This window comes from Cyprinus carpio, chromosome A17, assembly GCF_018340385.1.
Source record: "Cyprinus carpio isolate SPL01 chromosome A17, ASM1834038v1, whole genome shotgun sequence".
Classification (NCBI taxonomy): Eukaryota; Metazoa; Chordata; class Actinopteri; order Cypriniformes; family Cyprinidae; genus Cyprinus; species Cyprinus carpio.
In genome coordinates this window covers 6,047,854-6,068,408 of record NC_056588.1, presented here as the reverse complement: position 1 = coordinate 6,068,408, position 20,555 = coordinate 6,047,854, and the positions used below count along the sequence as shown (strand labels likewise).

Genomic DNA, 20,555 nt, shown 5'->3' with positions numbered 1-20,555 from the left:
TTTTAAGCAAAACTAAACCATCATCAACATTAACACAATCCTCACAGACACCATACCATTTCAGAAATCATTCTAATATACTGGTTTGCTTTTCAGGAAAAAGCTCTAGAAGCATTTCCTATTATCAATGTTGAAAACTGTGGTGCTGCTTAATGTTTTTGTGAAAACAGTGACACATTCTTTTCCAGGGTTCTTTGATTTTGACTTAATTAAAAAATAACCCCAAACGGTTGTGTGCGTATTCAGGAAAACAGTCGTTTGCTTTGTCTGTTTCTGGCAGTCCAGTTATATAGTCAAATCTTAAAAGTTAAACTTATTGCCTACTCATCATGACATAATGATGGCCATTAGAGTAATTGTCTCGCAGCGTCTGGTAAGAAATGACTTCAGATGTTAGCTGGCAGTCCAGTTACTGAGGAAATGCACTAGGGACCAGTCATATTGTTTTATTGATTTAGACTAGAGGCTCTTATGGTCCCACTGATCTTCAGACAAATTCTTAGGAACATAGATGAAATCCATACTAACCAGCTTTCCAGATAGTCCCAGATATTCACATGCTCTGAATGTAATTTTGATTTCAAAAATCAGTGTGAAGCTTTTATATGAGGTCAAGCTGCTTGATGTTTGGGATGTTTATGTTTTATTTATTTACCCCAAAAGGTTGCAGTCTTCCAGTCTAGTAAGTTGTTGCGGCAGACTGATTTCTACAAACAGAAGTAGGTGGGGTTTAGAATGACTGATTAGTGTATTGTTTTTTTATTAAACCGGTCTTATTCTGCCCTTTTTGCAAGATGTAATATAAGCCAACTTTTTGAACAACTGGCCCCAGGTGTCAAATCAAATCAGATCTCTTTATTGTCACGCTTTGTGTACACGGGTGTACCGGAAGTGACATTCTTAGGTGCAAGTCTCTGTAACAAGCCAGTATAAACAACACAACATATGTACAATTGACAATGTACATCAAATAACAATATAAACATTGACACAAGATGCACAGTATACACTATATACACAGTTTATATATGTTACAACAGAATGCAGTTTCATTAGTCACAGTAAATGTCACTATTATTCACAGTAATAACACAGTGAGGTAAATGTCAGTGTTGTTATAGAGAGCAGTTGATGCATTTTAATGTTTAGTGCAAATAGCTTGTCAGAGTGCTGAAGAGAGTTGATGTAGCCTCGACAATGAGCTGGGCCGTCCAAACCACTCTCTGCAGGGTTTTGTCCACAGAAGAGTCTGAAGTTTCAGCTTAAAATACCTGATGGATCATTTATTATTCCATGCTTTAAGTGCCCTTTCTTGGGTGGAAGCAAAAACGCAATGTTTTCGTGTGTGTCTCTTTAAATCCAAATAAGCTGCTGCACCCCGCCCCCTTTCCTGAAGAGGGCTGTGCCTTTGCAGCTTGTGCATCGGTTACTCTGGCAACAACAAACAAAAAATCTTCATACTTTATAAAGCCTTGTCAATTTAAACTCTTGATATACAGTTTTCTGAGCTCACACACACACAGAGAAAGCTGACTGTCAGATGGTGTGTTGTGTGAGTATTGAAGGGATAGTTCAGACAAAAATTAAAATTCTGTCATCATTTAGGCTACTCACCCTCCGCTTGTTCCAAACCTGTATGAGTTTCCTTTTCTTAAACTTTTTATGTACTGCAGCTGTACAGTCTAAATAAAAAAGAGACATTTTGTTGACTAAGCATTAGATTGCTGTCTGTTTTCATGATTTAGTAATCAAACGTGACACTGGCCCAATTAATAAATTGCTATTTCCAAGCCACTTCATCTGGAGTTCTGTTTTTTTCCAGAAGCCTCTAGGCTTTGAAGAAATAAAGGATGACTGCTTTGAAGGCTGAAGGACAGACACAGGCATTTTATTGACTAAACAGCACTCTAAGCTTTTATAATGAATTTGACATTTAACATTTTGTTATGAACTCTCAGCACTACTTCCTCAAGCAGAAAACTCATTTTAACAGAACGTGTGTGATTGCTGTCACGTTTTCAACCAAATAAACAAGCTTTTTTTAGCTGGACATTCCACCACAGCATGCAATTTCCTCTGTTCTCATGGGTTAAAGGTCTGGTTATGTGGCTTATTTAAGCCAAAAAAATTATGAAAGCAAAACACAATTATGAGTTGTCATGTGTATGGCTTGTTTGGGGGGAAAGTCAGAAGCAGAAGCTGTTTTTTCTTTCAGCTCGTTTCTTTATTTTGGCGCAAGTCAAGCCAGTGGATTGCAAAATGTAATGAAATGTACATGCCGCTACAAGCAAACCAGACAGACTAGTTTATATTTTCATTTAAACTTCATCCGAATAGTATTTTAGTACTAAAAGGCCAAGAAGGGTCTCATTTAAAGAATGTTTAAAGAATACAATTAATTACAGTATATACAGATGCAACTGCTGAAGTATGAAGACATGTACAGTATTTGCCTTCTTTTCTGGATAAAGAGCTCAAATGAACCAAAAGTGTGTTATTACATAAGGTCAAGGAAAGTTCTTTGCATTAATAAGATGTCAAGTGTGAAACTCATGTTCTTTGGTGAGTCACAACAAAATGAGGATATTCTAAATCATGAGAACAGACAGGAATGAGGATATTCGCTCTTGCAACAGGATTCAAGGGCACAGTTCATCTCAAAAAAAATTTTTACTCACCCTCATGACCAAACCATTATGACTTTTTTAAATTTTGTATATTCTGCCAGATTTTTTTTTTCTCCATATAATGAAACTGAATAGGGACATTATAGCAAGTCATTATAGCACCATAAACATTTCTGTCTTTTACTCATGCAAAGCTATTGTGTGATTTCAGAAGATTTGAATTGGACACACTTTATTTTAAGGTCCAATTCTCGCTATTAACAAACCATTAACTATGACTTTTGCCTCAATAAACTCATAATTTGCTGCTTATTAATATAAGGCTTGCTAATAAGCAACTAGTTAATAGTGAGTTTGGTCCTTATAAAGTGTTACATTTAAATTAATAGTGCACCTTTTGTGTTCCAAAAGATAGCAAATAATTACAGTGTTCATGATAAGTATTCATTTTGGGATGAAGTTTTTTTTTTTTTTTAAAGCAACAAAGTCTTTTCTGAATCTGCCAGGTTTAATGATACAAGGACAGGAATCTTGCATGATTTTTATGTAGCCACAAGTAAAAACATGTTAGATGGACAGCCAGGTGTGTCTTCCACAGAAAAACCCTTCATCTTTAATCCACAACTCCTTAGGAAGTGTGTAGTCAATACTGAATTGATATTTACTAATTCAATTTGCGTGTTGACGTTATTAAATAATGATACTTTGGACTAATGTGATCAAAGAGGAAGGATGCAGAGCAGATGAGTAACAGAATGCCATAATCATTACACAATAATTATAAATGCATGCAGGAAAATGCAGATGTGCTAATCAATAACAGTAATTGATTAGCTTCTGTTATGTCATCTCGTGATCGGTTGCTGCAAAAAATCAGAACAGGTTGTGTGAGTGAGTATTATTGTTATTAAAGAAAAAATATTTAGTGTCTCACACACTATATATTAACAAAAATATATAAAGATTTGAAGAACTGAAGAAAGTCATTTGACTGGAACAATGCACATGGAAATATAACAAATTTGACTAGTGTGTGGGATGTTTTTCTACTTCTGAAAATGTTAAAATATTATAAAATAAAATAAAACTTGTGCTCAGTGTGTATCTGCAGCCACTGAATGAATTTATCAGTGAGAAATATTGATATTTTAATAATTCGGCCTGCAATAAAGATTCCCACAACTCAGACATAAAACTGCATATATGTCCTTGAGCAAAACTTTCAGTCTAGTGGATGAAATCCTATAAATCAGCCGGTGGATAAATGAGCTTGGCCCGATACTTGACGCTTTAGATTGTATCTTGTAATGAATGTTAGCCCACATCCATCACAGATGAAATACAGGCCGATATGCTGCACTGCAGGTGATCTCTTGATCTTTTATGGACAGTTGAATCTCATATTGCATTTATATGTTTTATGCTTGACTGTGTGTTTTGTTTGCAGCACGAGCTGCAACAAGATCCATTTCTTGGCAACAGGTTAATAGTCAATATCTTAGGAAAGAAGGTTTGGATGTTCTGCTTTTTTGTTTATTGTTTCTTTCTTAATCAAATCAAACTATTTAGTGGATTTAGTTATGTATATTTATTTAGTTAAAAGAGTTAAATTGAGTTAATATATTCAGGATAAGGTTCATACAGTTTTAATTCATGTGGAATTATCTTTTTCCTTTGAGGAACATTGATATCTGCAGCTGTAGTCAAATAAGCCTACAAATTATCACAAAATTTATTGTATTATAGTTTTTATTCACAAATTTTTGTTTATTAATTTATTTAGATACACATTACAATTTAAATGTTTTCTGTCTGTAAGGGGAAAAGAAGATTTAAAGAAATCCTTTAAGGTCAACAAAGGGTGCCTTTATTTAATTAAAAATACAGTAAAAACAGTAATAGTGTGGAATATTATTACAATTTTAAACAACTGTTTTCTATTTAAATATATTTAAAACTAATTTATTTCTTTGATGGCAAAGATAAATATTCAAATCTTCAGTGTTACACACAGTGTGACTTTTGATCAATTTAATGCGTCTTTGCTGAATAAAAGTATAATCTTACTGACCCTGAACTTTTAAGTCTTTTAACACAAATTAAACCTGTCTAAACCCTATTCTGAATCTACTAACAAATCAACAAATGCATGTGTTAAGGGAGAGATGTCTAACCTTTATGCCTGTCTGGCAGAAGCAGGTTTCAGGTGGTAGGTCCTTCTTCCGAAAAAAACAAACATCGTCTGTCCCATTCTCCTTACTGGGTGAGGAGTGGCATCCGCTTCAGAGACCTCATGGAAAAAAGAAAGAAAGTGGTTTCAAAGAATAAACAAAACAAACAAAAGCATGCGCTCTTCAACACTTCCTCCATGTGCATGACTGTTTCTGCTGGCTGTCCACATCCCAGGAGACCGATGAAGATTGTAAGAGAGCTAACCAGTTTACAAGGCCCAAGAGACTAAGACTAAGACTAAGATGTCTAAGTCAAATGTGAACCTTTTTCACATGGAAACTGCGTTGTGACATTCAAAGCTAATGATTATAAAAGACAGTGTGACATTTACTATTAACTTTAACTCAAAACACAGGCTAATAGTAAATGTCAGTCAATAGTTAGGCCTACAGTACATCCCAATTCGCCTACTTATACATTATTCTATTCCATTTGTAGTATAAATAGTGTGAGCAGTAGTGCTGCAGTCAACACTTTTCATTTAATTTAAATTTTAATGTTAACTTTAAATAACATCTCTGATGACAAATTATCAATTTATAATTATGTTCATATTAGTAAGCCCACAAACTCATTTTCTCAAATGGCCTGGGTGTGCAGAGCTTTCGCAGCTTGTTTGGACGGAGCACCCCTGACTTATAGTGTTAATTCACCAGCTTTTGGTGACAGCTCTGCATACTGGAAGCTTTTTGGTTTCAGAATGAGTAAAGAAATATCCCCGTTCATCCAAGAGGTTGCATTTCATTCAGTGGGTGCTAGACGCTTCAGACTTAAAGCCAATAGTGTACAGAGGCCAGTGTGCCATCAGGCCTTTTAGATTTTTAGCCCATAGTCCAGTTCCATCTTACTGTAGAAGGGTCAGAGACTGTTAAAAATAACAATGGGTTGTGTATTATTACCAGACACACGACACCCGTAAGGACATGGGAAGGGTCATCATCCATATGTTGTACATGAAAACAGTAGGAGTCTTGACGTATTGTTTAGCATCATATACAGTCACAAGACATGAGTAATGACAGTGACGCTTATGTTTAGGTCTCTATGGAGTACTATACAGACAGTTTATAACACACAAACTGTAATCAAAGCAAAACATAGATAAATTTCATGAAACTGTTATATAACAAGCATTACGTGAACAAAAAAGACCTGTCTCTCTTGCATATGAGAGTGATTATAGTTAAATAAGCCAGAAAGGAAAACCAAAGTGACATATTCCATTATAAGAATGCACAGAATCCCTTTGCGCTTTTGGGAATATATATATATATATATATATATATATATATATATATATATATATATATATATATATATATATATATATATATATATATAAAACTGAATTTCAATGCGATAGTTAGTTTCCTCATAAAGGATTTCAGTACACAATCTTGGACCCTTTTGTCAACTTTTCTTATTTTTTTTATTTTTTGAGTTGGGTGATTTTTATTTTTTGAGTTGAGCTTGTTGTTTTTCTTCTTCAGACTTTTTTTGCAGATTTATTTTAAATGAGAAAAAAAAGAAAATACTTCCAAATCCAAGGCCACTGAAAAATAGTGACACGGTGATCTTCTTCTAGCAGTGTTGGAACGGACTGCACACGTAGAGGAGGTAATTTCAGCTCCGCTCCTAGTGCTTCTGACTGTGAAAACAAATCAAGTTAATTTGTCCAAGCAGACTTAAAGTGTTTCCATCTTGAATTAACAACAGTGCTGTTGGGTTCATAGTTTTCATTGCCTTTAGTTCTCCAGGCCTCTGGCGCAAATGATTACACAAGCAGATGCTGGCTGCAAATTAAGGTGAAACTTGATGAGAACATAATTCTGAGTAAGATCATCTTTCAGCATTATTCTGTCAAGTAGTCCAGGTCTTCCACCAACTGAGTCTCGCCAGAGGTTCTCATGAACATCGAGGCTGAGCTGTTCTCTCCTGAGGTTTATGCTTGCCATTCCAGAATTACTAAGAAACTATCTAAATTATTTTGGGGCTGGGAAGTCCATGTCATCAGTCGCATGCTTGGCCGGAGTCCTTCAGAAGTGAGCATGACCAGTGAGATGAGATTACATGTTTTCCCGTATATGCCTAACCCTGGTATTCACTGCAGACAGGACATGAATGTTATGCCCAATTAGCCCAGCCACAGTTGTACTAATCAAAAGCAGAAGGGCAAATAAAAATCATCCAATTGCATGAGCTGGTTAATAATTGGCTGTTCTGGGAGTTTTCTTCTTTATGGTAAACATAACGCCATTTGGTGACTCTTTCTTTGGCACAGGAGATTGTGGTTATGACACAAATTTAAGAAAAAAATATATATATATTTAAAAAAAAAAAAATGTGAGTGTTTTTTGGGGATTTCCCATTGAGACAAAGTGATCACATTAAGTAAAAACATTGTTTATGCATTCCTTGTCTAGACTTGTATATTATTTAATTTATTGGTCAGTAAGACTGAAATCAATCAACAAAATATTTTAAAATCTGCTTTCTGAAATATTGATTTGTTACTCATTTATGGAGATATAAAAAAATCTAAATGGTAGCTTTATAAAGACAATTTTTATGCTAGTGTACAGTACTTCAAAAAAGCAACACAAAAAGACAAAGATTTAGCACATTTACAGTATGTCTTAAAAAATGTATATATACATATATTTAATAATATTTTAGAATATTAACTAATGTTCTAAATATGCTTTTTAGATAGATAGATATAGTAGACAATAAATCAAATGTGTTGGACAGAAATAAGTGTTTCTTTCTGAGTGTGACAGTATTTGACCCCACTTTCACTGTACTGTTTGTATAGACTTAAAACATTGTTTTCCAAGACATATTTCAAAATATCTTCTTTTGTGTTCTACAGAAGAAAGAAAAGCATAGAGGTTTGAAAAGTGAGTATAAATGATGGCAGAATTTTCATTTTTAGGTGAACTATTCCTTTAAGGTCATCAGGGAGCAATACATTTGACTCCACATTAAACCTCACAGAGCACCAGATATGATTGCATGGATATTGACTTTTTCCCTGGTCAGAAATATAGAAATGAGTGTTTGGGGAGATTGAGAAGAGAAAACTGAGATGAAGCGGGAGGTAAATGTATGAGCAATGTTCATTACAGAGTCTTGTGTCAATGTGTGCTTGTAATACATGATGATGGGTATTTACTGATGTGTGGCGTCAGCTATCTCCCAAGAGACAAGCAGCTGTTTCCGGCTAGTCATCCGCTGGTGCTCTGGCTGGGGCTCATAGATAACCTCACCGAGCATTGCAGTCAACAGAGATGCATCCTTCTCTGCGTCAGAAAACAAATAGAAGCATGTAAACATATTTAGATCTGCTTTATGTGATTACAGTGAAAACTTCCATGATATTAAACAGGCCACTGCAGCACACAGTCCTTCATGACTCTCCAATCTTCATTACCATCGCTGACGCTTATTACAGTGGATAGCTTTCATTAGCATTGGTGTAATTGGGTAAATCACACAGCAACATTCCCAGCTCACAATTCACCCCAAAATCAAAAGAAAAAAATGCATTTTGCATAATTAAATCAAGCCTATTTTTAGGGTTATAAATGAGATTATCTTCAGGAGCTGAATTATGAATTGTATTTTTTTTTTATTAGATTCTGATTCTGACTGAATTAATGAAATTGGAAGAAAAAAAATTCCATGTCGCTAATATGCTATATAATGTAAATAATATTTTTTTTTTTTACATATTTTAATATTTTATTATTACAAATTAAATTACATAAAACATTACATTAATAATTTAAATATTAGATATTTATAATAATTTTTCTAAAATATATATCAATATATTGTATATAAAGTGGGTATAGGTAAGAATCACCACCCTTTAAAAATATTCACATTGTGTTGTTTTGCAGCCTGAAATGAAGACAGACACAGTTTTTGTTTTATCCAGCTCTATTTACTCAGTGCAACTTATAACATCCAAGTGAAAGATACAACACCAACATGTCAGAAAATAAAAAATAAAAACCAGAATCATTGAGTTGGAAAAAGGATCACCCTCTTGTGTCAATAATTTGTTGAACCACCTTTTGCTTTTATTACAGCCTTTAATCTGTTGGGATATGTCTCTGCTAACTTTGCACATCTAGACTTTGCAATATTTGACCACTCTTCTTTGCAGAGCTGCTCAAGTTCAGTTAGATTTGATGGTGACCATTTGTGGACTGCAGTCTGCAAGTCATTCCACAGATTTTCAGTGGGGTTTAAGTCTGGGCTCTGACTAGGCCATGCGAATGAGTTAAAATCTTAATTTGTGATCTACAGAAGAAACAAAGTCACCTACATCTCGGATGCCCTGGGGGTAAGCAAATAAACATAAAATTTTCATTTTTGGGTGAACTATCCCTTTAACATGCATTACCTTGAAATTCATAACTGACAGTTCTCATGGGAGCATGACCAGAAATTGTTAGCTAGACAAACAGGTATAGCAGCTCATGTAGCTATTCAAATGAGAATCTAAGTCTGTGAATACACGTATATCAGTGGGCTGAATCAACAGACTTTCTACACACACCACTGTAAGAGATGATTATTCAGAGACAAGAGGCAAAGAATCAGATGTAATGGGAAACACTCAAATCACTTTGACACCACATTGCCTCCGTATTCAGAGAAATAAGTGGGTTTGTACTGATAGTGACAGTTTGAAAGCATCGAAAACTGATTTTTATCTCATTGGTGATGCAGTAAATGTTTTGTACACTTTTAGCAGTTCTCTGAAAGAACCACAGGTAATTCTAGCTCTCAAGACGGCTGAGCTCAGCTCTTTGCTGTGGTTTGGTATATATATGTTACCATGGCAACTGAGGTTTGTTTGAGCTGAAGAGAAGCCAGATCAAGATCTGTGTCCCGGTTCCCACACTCCCAGAGGGTGCACCATGTCACAAGCATCGGACCCTGCTCTGTTTTCCAAATATTTGCATATTATTATATTTAAATCTTAAAAAATACTCAAGTTCCCACAACCACACTCAAGCTAAGTGAGAATTCAACTTTTTTAATGGCAACCATCTTTCTGATAAAATAAACAGAGTTGTTTTTGTAAGCGATGTGGGGTTGAACCTCATATCTGATGAATGGTAAATAGACTTATGGGGAGTTCTGTTCTGTTCTTAACAGATGTGTGTATGTCCAATGTGTTTCCCCTTGAGTCACACACACGCCATGTGGTGTACTGATCAGGACTGAGAACGCCTACATGCTAGGAGTGAATTCACAAATCTGCACAAACCCACAGTCCAGGTTAACCAGGCTCTATCTGCACTGGTACAGCATTGTATCATTTTTATGTAAATTAGACTTGGATGATCTTTTCTTTCTGAGAAGTCATTGCTATTTACCTGGTGCATCCAATGTTGCTCTTTTACAGGCCACAGAATTATTTTGCATATTTTTATTATTATTATTATTGATTTGACAGCTAAAGCTCATGCATTTTAGTTTGTGCAGTTAATTAAATAGTAAATTCATGCTACGAAAATAAACAACAACGATAACTTTGAATCCATTGATTTTTATGGTAATGGAGAGGACATATCCAAGAGTTTACATTCCGTTATACCAGGGATAAATTCTCAATCTTTTTTGTCGGCTAAACCCCTTCGACCTAAAATATTTATTTGAAGTCCCCCTAAAATTTTAAGTTAATATTTCAATAATTTAAAAATACATTAGCGTATTCTTGATTCTCTGAAGTTGGTTAATGGTCACATGACATGGAGGCAAGCAAATAAAATATTTAAAGCAATAGTTCACCAAAAAAGTGAAAATTTACTCAACCTCAGGCCTCCCATTATTTAGATTAAATTGTTTCTTCATTGTAATTAATTTAGAGAAATTTTGCATTACATCACTTGCTCAAACTCATCAGTGATGGATTTGCTTCTTACAAACACACAGCATTTTGCTTCACAAGATTTTAACACATGGACAGGAGTCGTGTGGATTACTGTGATGTTTTTATCAGCTGTTTGGACTCTCATTCTACCCATTCACTGCAGAGCATCCATTGGTGAGCAAGTGATGTAATGCTGAATTTCTTTAAACTTGTCCTGATGAAGAAACAAACTCATGAACACACTGAATAGCCGAGGATGAGTACATTTTTTAGCAGATTTTCTTTTGGGGGGTAAACTATTCCTTTAATCTTTTTAGTATGTGTTTAATTTTATTTTAAAATTATTAATGTATTTTAATTTTACATTTTTATGATTTAATTAATTATTATTTTTTCACTCACTGCAGTTCCTTCATAAACCTCCAGGGGTTTGCAAACTGGAGTTTGGGAAAACCCTTGTTATGCAACCAAATGTCGAGAAACGTGTTGCTGCAACACATACAGAGGTACGTAGGCATCTGTGCAAACACGTTAGACATTCCTGTCCATCAGTGATTACTTCAGCGTGTAGGTGGACCAAGGTTAGCCAGTTAAGGTCAATTGCTGTCATGGTGGAGCAGCAGTTTGAAAAAAATCTTGCTAAGGGAGTTAGTTAAAGTTTGCTAACTGTCAACATATTTAGGAACTAGTAACCTGAATAAAAACACATGGCAAGGAAACTTCCTGTGGTTTATCACAGCACTGTAATGCAAGAATATTAAATATATACAAGTTGTGCAAGCAATGCATTAGGAAAACATTTAAGTGTTTGCATACTTATTTATGGCCTCAGGGAGAGTGTGCATGCTTTATTTCTTTCTTTATGAAGACACATGAATCTGGGCAAAATTCAGAATTGCAAATGTGGCTCCCTTTGAGTTCATAAGTTGGAATATCTTTTTTTTGTTTTTTTAAACCTGTCAAGCCAATACTCAGATTTTGTCTTGACAAAAAAAACATTCATACATGTAAAAAATATTCACTCATTTTCGTATTTATTTTAATTCTACTTCCTTACATTCAAATCCAAAACACAATCTGCATTCTGTTAGCTTTCTTAATTCAAATTCAAGAACTGAATTGGAATTTAAAATCACACACAATCCTACTTCTCGCAGTGCATTAAGAAAGATATGATGTGATTAGAATGTTACATTAAACAGACAATTTCATGACACTTAAACATAAATTACATGCTTAGACAACACTAGTAATAATGAGTCACATTATTTCACAAGTACATTCAAGAGCCTCAAAGGCACCGAAAAACAAGTATCTTGACACAAAGAATAGGTCTGTAACTACTGAACGGCGCCACGCATGTCGTCATGCTTATATGCTTATACTAATTATGTACAATTATGTACAATCGGAATCTCTCACATGAAAGAAATTACTGATTACCACTGAATCATGTCAGTCGACATACGTATGAAGACATATATATGTCATTGACTTACTATTGTATCAACATAAATTAAAACACAATAAATATGTTGATAATATAAATACAAGCAGACAGCTTTCATATGTAACATTTGAAGAACTGCTTGACTTGAAATGCAGGAAACCTCGTCACATGACTTACTCGACAACAAAGTGTCCAAAGATGAAATACTGCGTGGACATGCCATTTGACCTGTTTGAAAGCACACCCTCCCCTAAAAAGGAAACCTGGATAAGCACTGACTGTGGAACGGTAGCTTCAGGATAATTCCTCTGTCTTCAGACACTCCAAACACAGAACATCATCTTCGAAACTGGACTACCCTCCATGACTGAACGCCCACTCAACATGCCTTGAACATTTTTCAAGTTCTTGGCGATCGCAGTTGACAGGGCCCTCGGTCCCAAAACAATTAATGCTCGTAGAGGGAACATAACTTATACCTTTGACCTCACAGTTGGCTTTATCTCACTCAGTTAAACAACCTAAGGGGGTTTCTAAATCCATTTTTAGATCAACAAACAAACCAGATCATCCTTATTTATGGTAGACAAATCACTTAAGATGTTCTTAGACAGAACGATAGATAGATAGATAGATAGATAGATAGATAGATAGATAGATAGATAGATAGATAGATAGATAGATAGATAGATAGATAGATAGATAGATAGATAGATAGATAGATAGATAGATAGATTGGAATAGAACTTATTCAAAACCTTGCCTTCCAAAGCATATTAATTTTTAGATGCATCTGTCTAGTCCATAAATACTGTCCACATCATGTCAGATCATCTGAACGGTTGACTTGTTGAGGTGTGTGGTCTCCACAGAGGTGGAAGTGGGTTGGTACAGCTCGATTTGGTCTGCTGGGTTTTTGGAAATGGACGTTTTGAACAGGGAGTTTCTGGAGGACATGAAGCTGGTCTTGCACAGTGCCCCCCACAGGAAACGCAAAACCGAGGGGCTGAGGATGATGAACACCCAGGGGTCGATGATGGAGTTGACCGAGAGGAACCGCAGAGCTATGAGTTCAGCATTAGTGCTGCCTCTAGGCTTTCCCATGGAGTTGATGTACACACGGATCTAGAGAGAAGAAGAAGGTAATTCAGAAGTGTCATCCATCCTTAACCACAAGTGGCACTTTCTCGGATGATGCTGTCATAGGCAATTATTATTATTTTATTCAGAATATGATTATTCCGAGCACAGCACTGTGAGATTTGCCAAAGAAACCAGAGAAGCATGAAGACACTTATCTGCTTTCAAGAAACCATATCAAATGTCAAGCAGGAAAAATGGATATTTATTTTTCAGCAAACAATATCAACAAATGCAGATCTGATTTCTGCTCAGTGTAGACATAATAAGTTCACTCTAATATGATAGATAGATAGATAGATAGATAGATAGATAGATAGATAGATAGATATTCCTTAAAATGCACATTTTAAATGCTTTTAAAATGCTACTTCTTATATGAAAAAATAAATGACTAATTATTTATTAATAATTAGTCACAGTTTCTGTGTATCACAAATAAGCAGCATGTAAAATCATTATTTACATGTTGTAAAAAGCTGCTGGCACTAACTATAATGAAAGCATTGTGGTGAGGTATGTATACACTCTTTGGTCCAAAGTATAATTTTGCTTTTAGGATTTTAATAATTCATGTCCTTTTCCACATCCCACAAATCATATCTAATTGGTTAAGTGAGAAACCATTATAATTGCTGACATGCTTATAAGACTCATAACTCATTTATCAATATAAATGACACCAATGTGGTTGTGGAAGAGACTTATCAGTCATTTCTCACATTGATTCCAATTTAAGGAGCTTTTGCTTATACTAAGATTTCAGCTATAACTGAATGAGACAATTATGTGGGCACATAAGATTTTGGGTGCGTAGAGCAACTCATCAATAAGAGTAACCACACCACAGTTTGACAAAACCTGGGTTTGAGCTTTCTGTCACCCATGCAAGCAGTAATATATAACCCACTCACTAGATGTCTTCATCTTGGACTTCCCATCAGTGAGTCACAAGGTCATTTTAAAAACTTTGGATCATTTCAGTTTATTCTCATAAAAAAAATAACAGATGCATAACAGAGCAGAAATGATTCATGTTATTCCTATTTTCCTAAGTGTGTTTACTTCTGCTCACAGTCTTTTATGACAAAAGCCTTTGTTTTGTCTTGTTCTTCACACAAAAATGCAATTTGACTAATTTTGACAATTTTTTTTTTTAATTAATAGTGTTGTTTGGTCAGGAGAATTGTTTTTGCAGACCGTCAAGTATGATTAATGTATTATGAAATTCTCATGCACTGCATTTCATCAAACTGGAAAGCTAATGTGTGATTATCTGTAGACTACAATCAAACAGTTGTAGTTTGATTTGTGAAAGCGTAAAGTTTGACGCAAACAAACTTATTTTTTTTAGAAGTTTAGTCAAGTTTATCAGTGCAAATATACACAGTAAATAAATAAATAAATTTCTGTTTTTCTCACATAGCACCAAATCCTAAGGAAGTTATTATGAAATCTGATTATTCTGATTTTGCATAACCTTTCACCAGACTGGAGCCGTCCATCATTGCATTTACCTACTACCCCGTACCACAAATTTAGTCAGTGGGCTGCTGGGATGTGAAATTATATTACTTTTAATTTATGCTGAAATTCAATTATCCTTAATAAACTCAATTCAAACCAGTGAATCAGCAATAAGTTTGCAATGGGCTCTGAGTCATAAGGAGCCATAATAAACTGTAATACTTTAATGTCTTTTCACCTACTGTTAATTATTGTTTTTAAATAATTAATGTAGATAGCATTGTTCCAGATCACTGAAGGGTGAGTGAGGGGTGTCTGAGTCTGGTTTCAGCACCAAGAGTGTTTGTGTGTGACAACCACAGCCTAATTGCTCTTCACAAGAATTGTGAAAACACTCGAAGAAAAATACACTCCAGCTATATAAATTTCAATTTTTGTTGTTCCAGAAGCTGGGAGATGAAATGATTATGGAAACATGTCATGTGCCACCAAGATCTTGGGTTTGTTCCATAGAAACGCTAGATCTCAGTGAGCTGTAGTGTCATTTTCAAAATGCTAAATGCTTTCATGCACTGATAATGTAGTTTCTGTGGCAGTTTTTATTATACCAGCTTCTCCAAGATGGGTCCAATCCTTTTAATTTTTATAACCATTCCATTCTGTCAGTGAACATGCAACTAAATATGTGGTTACTTAGAAACCATAACATCCCCATCCCCAGTGACATGAACTATAATATGGAAGCATCCATGATGTTGCAAGGTTTGCAGTTTAAACAATATTTTATATTAATATATATTCATATGAATATATTTTCTTTTCTGGTTATAGTAATTAATTATATTGAAGTTAAGTAGTGAAATATTAAGTAGTTTAGTGAAAATCTGGTTTAAAACATTTAACTTCACTTTTTATATATAATATATTTTAACTATACATACATCATATATATACAGTATATATACACACACACACACACACACTTATCTTTCTTAATGCAACTTATCCATAACTTCCATAATCCTGAACTTGTCAGTTTTTTTGTGAATTTACTGCAGATCACTTTCATTCATCCTAATAAGATGCTTTAAGTCTTACCATTAATGGCAGGGAACAAGTGACAAATATGACTGTCATGAAGACCAGGAGAATGAGATGTTCCACCTCCTCTGCCCATGAGAAGTACCTCCTGTCCCTTTTACTCCGGGTCTGCACTGATCCTCTGTTCATTTTGCGCCTCCGGTACATTAACACCAGATGGTAAACTACAAAACAGTTGCATGCCACTGTAACTATAATAATAAGCAGCATTGCAGTGGCATAAACGTTGGCATAAACCCGATCCTCCATCCCCTCTGGATTCATGGCAATAAAGCACCATGTCCCGGGACAGTACTGCACATATTTCCCAAAGCCTGCAAATGGCATTAAGCAAAATAAAAAGCAGATTAGATAAATGCAAGGGATGGTGATGTATCCGCAGCGTTTGGTGACGAGCCTCCCGTAGTGGTATGGGTACCCGATGGAGAGGCACCTCTCCAGCGCCGTGGCGAGGAGGATGGAAAGCGTCACCAGACTGAAGAAAGTCATTGCAAATCCAAAATATTCGCACACCGCGCGTGTCTCACTCATCCCAACTAGTGTGGTGTTGGTTATGTATGCAATCTGCACCAGGGGACTGATCAAGCAGGTTCCCATTAGATCCGTGACGACCAGCGTGGTCACCAGAAAATGGAACAGAGACTGTCGCTGCCGGTTCTTCTCTTTCCTTCTGTGGAACTCCAGGAGAACCAGTGCAACCAGATTCCCGAGAACTCCAGCTGCAAACATCATCGCGCTTATAGTCGGGCCACCGTTCAGCTCCACACTCAGGCTTTCATTACAACTTTTGTTTTCTGTGCCCATTACTGCTAGAGATATACCGAAATTCCTGTTGTAGATCTTCTTGGAACTTCTCCAAGCTTCCTTGAATTAGCTTAGGTTGGCATGTTTAAAAGCAAAGTCTATATTAGAAAAACTGCATTCTATTAGTCTGTTCTTCTTGCTGGGTGTAGAATCTACAACACTTAAAGGTGGTTCACCAAGGTAAAGGAATGAAGTTCATCAGTGTAACCATGGTGTGTTCCAAAATATAGATCCATGCAATATTCCAATGCCTCTGGAGTCAGACATACTTGCCTCTTAGCCTGCCCCATGCTCTTGAAGGCAAAGAGGCAGTGGGAGAACGTAGTGTGAGCCATGAGTTCCTCTGCTGAATGAGCTGTTGGATTGTGAAACAACGTCATTGTCTTGACCCCACCCCCCACACACACCCACACACTGATCCAGACACAGCAATGAGAAATTTGAGCTTCCTTTAAACCTCATGGGCTGTTGAGACTTTACTTCCTGAATGTTTGGGGTCCTGCACTGTATAAAAATAATAATAATCAAATAGCTATTATAATGCTAAAAACTTGAATTGGTCTCTTAAGGGTTACATGTGCTATAAGCAGTTGAATTTGCTTTTAAGAAATACTGAGCTTTAAAATGACCACTGATTAAATAATGAGTACTAATTATTGAAATTACCACTATTTTAAAATGACCATCATGCAACCAAAGACTACATGGAAAGAAGGATCCCAAATGATGGGTGACTTAAAATTAGTTTTTAAATGTTATAATTAAATTGCATATTATTTTTATAGAATTTTAAGAGCTTATAATTAGATTGAATTAAATCAGTAGATTTAATGAATAGTTTTAATAAGAGCTTATGAATAAATAAATAAATTTGTTCGCCAAAATTTTTTTCACTAATTGCTTTTGAATAACTGTTTTGGTTTTTTTTTAAAGAAATTTATACTTTTGTTAAGCAATGGTTTGATCAAAAGTGGCAGTAAAGACATTTATAAGGATACAAAAGATTTATATTTCAAATTAATGCTTAGAAAATTCTGTACATAATAGAATCCTGTAAAAATGTAACTGTTTTCAACATTGTTTATCATAAGAAATCACCAAATCAGCATATAAGAATGATTTATATTTTGGGACCTTTTGAAAACGCCTCATGAAAGTTTATCTTAGTTGGCATATATTTTCCAACAGTTATCATTTCTGTGTTCCTCTTTTCTTTATATTCACATAATTAAGCCTACTTCCTCTAGCTGTAACAGACGTTTATGAATGCTGAAAGATGTTAGAATTTTCCATGGCTTGTAAGGTTTGGGCATGTACAGATCTGAGCTCACAACATGCTGCTACGCGTTTAAGTCTTGCCAGAAGGGATTTTTGTGCTCATTTACTTTAGGGCTCCATGGTCCATTCTGTGCAATGTTATCTTTTATGATATGATAAAACAGCTTTTACATGTGTTTTTAAAAGTTTTGTTCATATTATTAGCTATTTAGGCCCAAGTAACTAAATTCTTTTTTTCTTGATTGTGAAGCTTCCAGTTGTGTTAGGCCCACTATGATAGCTGTATTTGTAGAGCTCTCCTTCTGAACCATATGTTAAGAAGCATACAGTATGTAAACACACTACATGTGTTAGGCTGCTATATCCCAAATGGTTACAGCACAAATAGCTTGGCTCATGTTCATATTGACAGGCCAGACATGGTTATGAACATGTCATGAAACTTGAAACGTCTAGATCATATTCACTGAAACTAAGGATCATCACAGGTACATCAGGACACGATCAAATTCCAGTTACCTTAAACAGACAAAAGACACGTCCACTAATTAAATCATAAATTTACATAATTTATGATTATAGGATGAATAAATGAACCAGACAAGTCACTTAAAACAATAATATTAGATCAATTTGAGCTGTAGAGGAGTAATAAAAAAACTTTAACTTGCAGCCCATTACTAGCAGCTATGGCGGTCAAGTTAGGTTTGGTGTTATTTGTTTGCATCTTGCACCCTCTACAGGCCAGATAAGGTACTGATCTCTCTCTCTCTCTCTCTCTCTCTCTCTCTCTCTCTCTCTATACTTTTATTCAACAAGGATGCATTAAGCTGATCACAAATGACAGCAAATACATTTATAATGTTACAAAAGATTTCTTTTTCACGTACATGCTGTTCTTCTGACCTTTCAGAATCATGAAAAAAAAAATTAAAAAGTTTTTTTGATAATAATAAGAAATGTTTTTTTGAGCACCAAATCATATTAGGATGATTTCTGAAGGATCATGTGACACTGATGACTGGAGGAATGATGCTGAAATTTCTGCTGTCATCAAAGGAATAATTTTATGGCTTATTCAAATAGAAAACAGTAGTTTGAAATTGTAATGATATGTCACAATATTACAGTTTTTACTGTATTTTTGATTACATAAATCTTACCAACCCAAACTTTTGAACATTAGTGGATATTAAATCAAATGACCTCAAATTTGATATTTTGTCATAATTGCATTGCTTGACAGACGTGTGTTTAGGAAAGTGCTGTGGTGGTGTTTGTTGTTATTCAGTAATCTGAGAGAAGATAAAATCCAAGCAGCCTTTCACCCTTAGGGGCCTTTTGCCCTGTTGGACGCTAAACATCTTGTGTTCTTGGATACTGGTTTAAATTTGTGTGTGTGTGTGTGTGTGTGTATTAATAAATTATTTCAATCAGAAAACATAAACATTTTATAATTATCTATTTATTTTACTCTTTGTAAGACTAACTTACGAAAATAAAATAAAATAATTAATTAATAAAAATAAATAAATAAATGTTTTTTCAACATTTCAATGGTTTCATTAACTTTGAGTCTGACTTACAAAACTTTGACCTGTGCTCTACAGTCCATGTTTGCAACGAGTGATCATTTCTCTTAGCAGCAAATGCTTTAAGTCACTCAAGATCAGATTCAGTTACACCGAGAAATTAATTGCTTCATTTTCTTGTAAAGCACTTTTTGTTTTTAGAAGAATTTGTTATAAGAGAAGTTTAAACCAGGGCACAACTCAGAAAACCATCTTATTCTATCTTGACTGTATGGTTTGTGCCATATGCCTGCATGCGTTATTTATTTATTTCATTTCATTTCATTTCCAACTTCGAGATGTCCTCATTCCAAACAGTGTCCAATATTCATATAGGAATGGACACTAGATGGCACCACAAACACAAAGGACGAAATAAAAGAAAATATGAAATATATGAATATGTGTGTATAGGCCTATGTATCAAAAATAATAAATAATTTAGACAATATAAGCATCATACACAAAGGAAAGAAAGTATGTATTGTGCAGTATTCACAGTTCAAATGTGAACACAATATTAATTTAACTAAAAATCGAGCAGTGTGAATAATGAGTCTTTGATGAGTCTCAGCAGTGATTTGCGACACTAATCCATTTGTTATCTAGTATTTACACTCCTTAAATGGATTAAAGTTGTTTTAAAATAGTCTAGTTCTCTTTCAGATTGAATAATTGGATTAAATCTATCCTAAAGCAATGATCACTAAACTGTCAGGTAAAACAACATTAGCGATTATGCAGAAAAAGCAGAGTATTTACCAGATTAAAATATATTATTGTATAATTATAATAATTTTGTCAAATAATTTATTAATAATTTAATAAAATAAAACTTAAAACAAACAATCATATATTTCACTTAATATATTTTATTAGATGTTATTATTATTATTATTACATTATATTATAATTATATTTATAATCCAAATTATATGACATAGCCTACATAGAATTGTATTTATAGAAATATTATAACAAGAACATAACAT

General features: G+C 34.7%; 1 protein-coding gene across 1 annotated transcript; it reads right to left on the bottom strand.

The window, feature by feature from the left end:
• Positions 1-11,765: 11,765 nt before the first annotated feature.
• Positions 11,766-17,079, bottom strand: LOC109075769 (prostaglandin E2 receptor EP2 subtype-like). The gene is made up of 2 exons (XM_042773708.1): positions 15,908-17,079; positions 11,766-13,327 (listed from the first exon to the last, which is right to left on the bottom strand). Exons 1-2 carry the CDS (start codon positions 16,712-16,714, stop codon positions 13,028-13,030), a joined length of 1,107 nt encoding a protein of 368 aa, XP_042629642.1. The 5' UTR covers positions 16,715-17,079; the 3' UTR covers positions 11,766-13,027.
• Positions 17,080-20,555: the final 3,476 nt, after the last annotated feature.